At 44.1% G+C, this 4,794-nt stretch overlaps 1 protein-coding gene across 1 annotated transcript; it reads right to left on the bottom strand.

Moving 5' to 3' along the window:
- Positions 1-1,041: 1,041 nt before the first annotated feature.
- Positions 1,042-4,152, bottom strand: LOC308218969 (trefoil factor 1-like; the record flags this gene model as incomplete). The annotated part of the gene is made up of 3 exons (XM_080613509.1): positions 1,042-1,238; positions 2,806-2,952; positions 4,077-4,152. 3 exons carry the CDS (start codon positions 4,150-4,152, stop codon positions 1,042-1,044), a joined length of 420 nt encoding a protein of 139 aa, XP_080469635.1.
- Positions 4,153-4,794: the final 642 nt, after the last annotated feature.

Here is a 4,794-nt window from a genome sequence, read left to right on the forward strand (position 1 = left end):
CACATATCAACTAACAAATGCAAGCAGTCACTTGCGAGTGTGAAGTGTAGCTAGCACAGAAAACTGAGTGCCATGCTCCTTTTGGAAGTGTTAGTGACTACTCTGTCACTGGTGGGTTGCTACGATGCCAAATTTCCTTGGAAACAGAGAAATACACTGCTTTAAAATAAAGACAGCAGAGAACTCAAAAATTACATCATAGTTCTTTTATTACAGTGAAAACCTGCACGGTACTAGCCTACTAAAAGAATAAAAGCTGCAAGTAACTTTTTGTCAGAAAGGAGTCGATCCAAGGTAAAAATTATGTAGAAAACATAACTGTTGCAAACCATAAAGTCTGAGTTGGGACCTCCAGCTGTTATTTCCCTTTAGAGAAGGTCCAGTGATCACAAGGTTCTTGATGAAAGTTTCTCTCTTAACAAGCTGGGGAGGTAAAGAGGAAAAGCAGATTAAGGGACATGTTTTCTCCACAAATTACACAACGTGCTAGGAAGTGTTTTGCCTAGGTGCAGGACACCAAAATGCCGATTTTTTAGCGATGGCTTCCCCAGAATACACTTCCACAAAACGCACTGTGGGGTGGGTTGGAATTAGCTGAGGCTATTGGCCATCTACGTTAGTTACAATGAAAAACCAATCCCAGTTGAAAAAATAGAAGTAGAGGATCAGAAGTTTCTGCATGTTCCATTCCACATTTCTAAAGCAAAGCTTTTTATCTCTTGTGATAAAGTAGATGTGAGTTTGGTAGCTGCACCTCTACCATTGCTCTAGCTGAGGGCTTGAGCTCACATATGAGCCCAGACTACCTGTGCAGCCACATTGCCCACAAGTCCCTGACTCAGATGCATTGGCAACATCCACCCCTCTGTGCAAACCCAGGCTTTTTAGAGTTTAGCCACCTCTTTCCCACTCATGCTCTAGGTGAGGAAGCTCTTGCACCCACAGTGGGAAGAGTGGGACACCTCTTCTTTCTCCCTCCTGCCGCACCATGCTGGCACAGCACACCAGGACTGGGCTCAGCATGGACCCTGCCAGGAGCCATCATGATCCAAAGGGACGTGGGGACAATGTCTCATGCAGGGTGTTACCTTCCTCCACCACGCGGTGGTAGAAGCACCAGGGGACACCAGCGGGATATGACCTGAAGCAGCACCCCTTCTTTTCGCACTCCTTCGCTGTGATGCCAGGGAAGCCGCAGTTTATCCTGGCGCGAGAATCAGCGGGACATACTTTCCTAACTGCGTAAAGCCAATACCAAGGAAGGAAGGAGGCATTGTTACTTTATGTTCTGTTTACCTGGTGGCATAATTCACAAAGGTGAGGTCAGTGAGCAAGCATGACAGTCATGATGAACTTCTCCGTACCAATTTCAGCCAGCAGGTTCACCTAAATCCTTACCGTGCCTGCTACGCAAAACTAAATGCCAAGGGGTGTGGATTTGCTGGTGTGGGGCTAGAAGGGGCAAAATTTGCCTCAGAAGTGTCTGGTAGGCAGTGACCCAACTTCACCTTTCCTAGATCCAGCAGTGGGGTGAAAAGCCATGTGTCCTCCATAATGGTACCACAGACACTGGCTATACCTGTACCTCAGACCAAGCTATATTCATGATCTGACTCAATGCTAACCCCAGAGCAGCCTGATTAGTATGAGGAGAGAAAAACCAGCCTCCACAGCATATCAAGTTGAGGATGTAGGTCATTTAGGCGGAAATCACAGCTCATCCAGGCCAGTTAAAGTAAAATCACAAGTAAAGAGGTTATACCATCTGGCCTGAATAGTTCAGTTTTCCTCTCCTGAAACAGTTCTGCTCAGAAAAGCAAGTCTACAAAATGTCACTGTACAGGCTGCATTTGGTTTTCATTTCTTTCGTTAAATGCAAACAGTGTTCAAAAGCACAATTAATTCTTCCTCTGACAATTCTGAGCCCTGTTGACCAATCTTGATTCATATCAAGTTCTTTCATTGGGCAACGTTGCCTTTGCACCCTCACTTCTTTTCCTTTCACCTGTGCAATTACTGAGATTGCCCTGAAGTTCTCCTAAGAAACAGTCACGCAGTCAGCCCAGCAAATGTGGCTTCCATTCAGCATAATGTAAAATATACACCCATTCCGTGAAGGACTCGAGAGCAGCTCTTACCCTCTGAGAAAACAAAGGCAAAAATCAGAAGCAGGACTTTAGAAGCTTCAGAAGGAGAAAATCTAATGGAGAAAAAAATTTCCCAAGGGATATTTTTGAGATTTCATTGAGTTAAAACTGGGAGCAAAAATGGGAGAGAAAAAAAAGAACCACCAAGTTGACTTAGGCTGGGAAACAGGAAGAGAGGAAGAAGCAGCAATTATCAAAACAGGCTGGAGGAAAGAGCAAAAAACCTAGAAGTTACAGGATGCCCGTGGTCTTTTGTACAGGTGTCAAACGACTACAGAGGGACTCACATACTCAGGACTTTGACCTGCAGTGCTAAAGTCCTCCTCAGCTACATAGAAAACCCGTTTAAATAAGTGCTAAGGATCCCCTGCTGTAATGATGAACAAGAACACAAATGGCAGTAAAAAGGTTTTGAATAATCAGCATGGGTTATTTGATAAATAGAAGGAAGGGAAGAGATAACATTTGGTATCTGAAGGAAGAGAAAATATATTACGTGAAGAGGATGAGACAGAAGACTCATGCGTAAGCAAAGTTTGACTTTGCATTCTACTGCCAGTGGCCTTCTAATAGAGGTTTGTGGCCATTTCATTGGCCTGAAGAGAAAAGCAGATCTACTCCATGGGTATACACATTTTCACACAATCAGAGGCACTACCTTTCTTTGCTTTAGGAGAAAAGCACCAGGGAACGCCAGGGACTGAAGAGTTGAAGCAGCACCCAGCTTTCCTGCATTGCTCTGCTGTGATTCCTGGGTAGCCACAGTTCCTCCGCTCCTTGGACTCCATTTTACACTGGCATCTTGCTGTTCAGGACAAAAGTAGCAAGTTACTGAGTGTCAGTCTGCACAACCATTAGCTGAGGTGCATTTATTAGATGTCCACTGGGAACAATGATCTTTCCCTAGACTTTTCAAGTGTACCTTTTCTGTTCCTTGCTAAGTCCAGAACCTGTGCAGTTTAAAAGCTGCTCTTAAATTCCCACTGATTTCAGTAAGGGTTGTGCTTCACCCTTTGAGAATCTGTGGTCTCACTTGCAGCCAAGCCAGCCCAGCACAGTGGCGTCTGTAGACTTTAAATAGATCACTTCAAACAGTAAAGCCCCATAACCCAAAATGTCATGCTAGTAAATGTTTGTTGCTTTGCCCATCTCGTGACAAAAGAAAGAGTTAAAGATCCAGTAGATATTCACAGAATCACAGAATGGTTTGGGTTGGAAGGAACCTTAAAGATCATCCAGTTCCAACCCTTCTACCATGGGCAGGGACACCTTCCACTAGACCAGGTTGCTCAAAGCCACGTCCAACCTGGCATTGAACACTGCTAGGGATGATGCATCCACACCTTCTCTTGGGTGTCAAGATAGAAAATATCTGCATTCTCCTCAGGTGTCTATAAAAACATAGGTTTACATGCAAATAGTTGCACTATACTTTAAACATTTTAAGCCTGCTGCACAGTCATTCACAACCAAGAAATTCTAGCCATATCCTAGGTGTCTGTCATAGAGTTACTTGCTTTCTTAAGTTGCCTAAAGGACTTGTCTTTCGATAAGGAAGCAGATAGATTCTTTTGAAATTGCACTAATGTGGCAAAGTAGCATAAAATAAATGTCAGCAGACTATTTAGACAAAGCTAGATCCTGTTCCAGTCCTGGCGAGCTCTTGGGGATGTCTGTCCCTCTGCCTTTGCAGCAGGTTCCTGGTTATTCCAGCAACACAACAGTTCACCTGCAGCCTTTTTATTTTGCCACAGATCTCTCTGAAAAACTATAAAGTAGACTCCAGCTTTGGTAAAGCTGGATGTTCACCAGAGCGAGACGTTCGCTGTCCGACAGGTAAACTGGAACCATGCTCTTGTCGCAGTTATAGTCAGTAGGACGAGGCCCACATACATACCTGTGAAGGTAACAGCAGATGAATGTACTTACTTGGTACAGCACCTGCCAAGGTGCTGAGGGCTATGACGAGAACGACGGAAAGCACACAGGTCACTTTGAGATCCATTGCTCTTGGAAGGCAGCTGGAGGAGACGTGCTGCTTTCCCTGGGAACAGCCTATTTTATACAATCTTTGTGTTTGCCCAGAGAGGTCTGATAACATTGTTCCATCCAATGCTTCACACAGAGGCTGGCTTTTCTTTTGCTTAATTAGGAAATGCTGCCATGCATATTTTGATATATCTGAGATAAATTTCGGGCCTTTCATGAGCTATTGGTTACATATCTATTACGTACCTATAGATACATATCTATTACATGATGCCATAATCTATTAAATTGGTGCTGCTGGGTGCCTCTGGCAACCCCAGATGATTTCACTGCCATTAAAGTGTTTCAGACCTCTGGACAGTGTTAAATGGTTGCTACTACTGAAATATCCATACAGTTATTTCCTATCCAAATATATCTATCCTGCTTCAATTTTTTCCTGGCCTCAAGATTTTGGTTATGCTTAATGAGAAACAGGTAAGGCAGGAGAGCTGGAGGTGTGACACTCCCAAACTCCAGGAGACCACAGGGCAAACCATGTACCTGAAGAAATACATAAGCTCACAAGGTGGAAGATGTGACTGTGAAGTACTGAGCCTGACTGAGGCTGTTGTTTGTTTCACACATGCGGCAATTTACACCAGTTCGAAACAGAAAA

Source organism: Psittacula echo (genome assembly GCF_963264785.1).
Source record: "Psittacula echo genome assembly, chromosome: 3".
NCBI classification, from domain to species: domain Eukaryota; kingdom Metazoa; phylum Chordata; class Aves; order Psittaciformes; family Psittacidae; genus Psittacula; species Psittacula echo.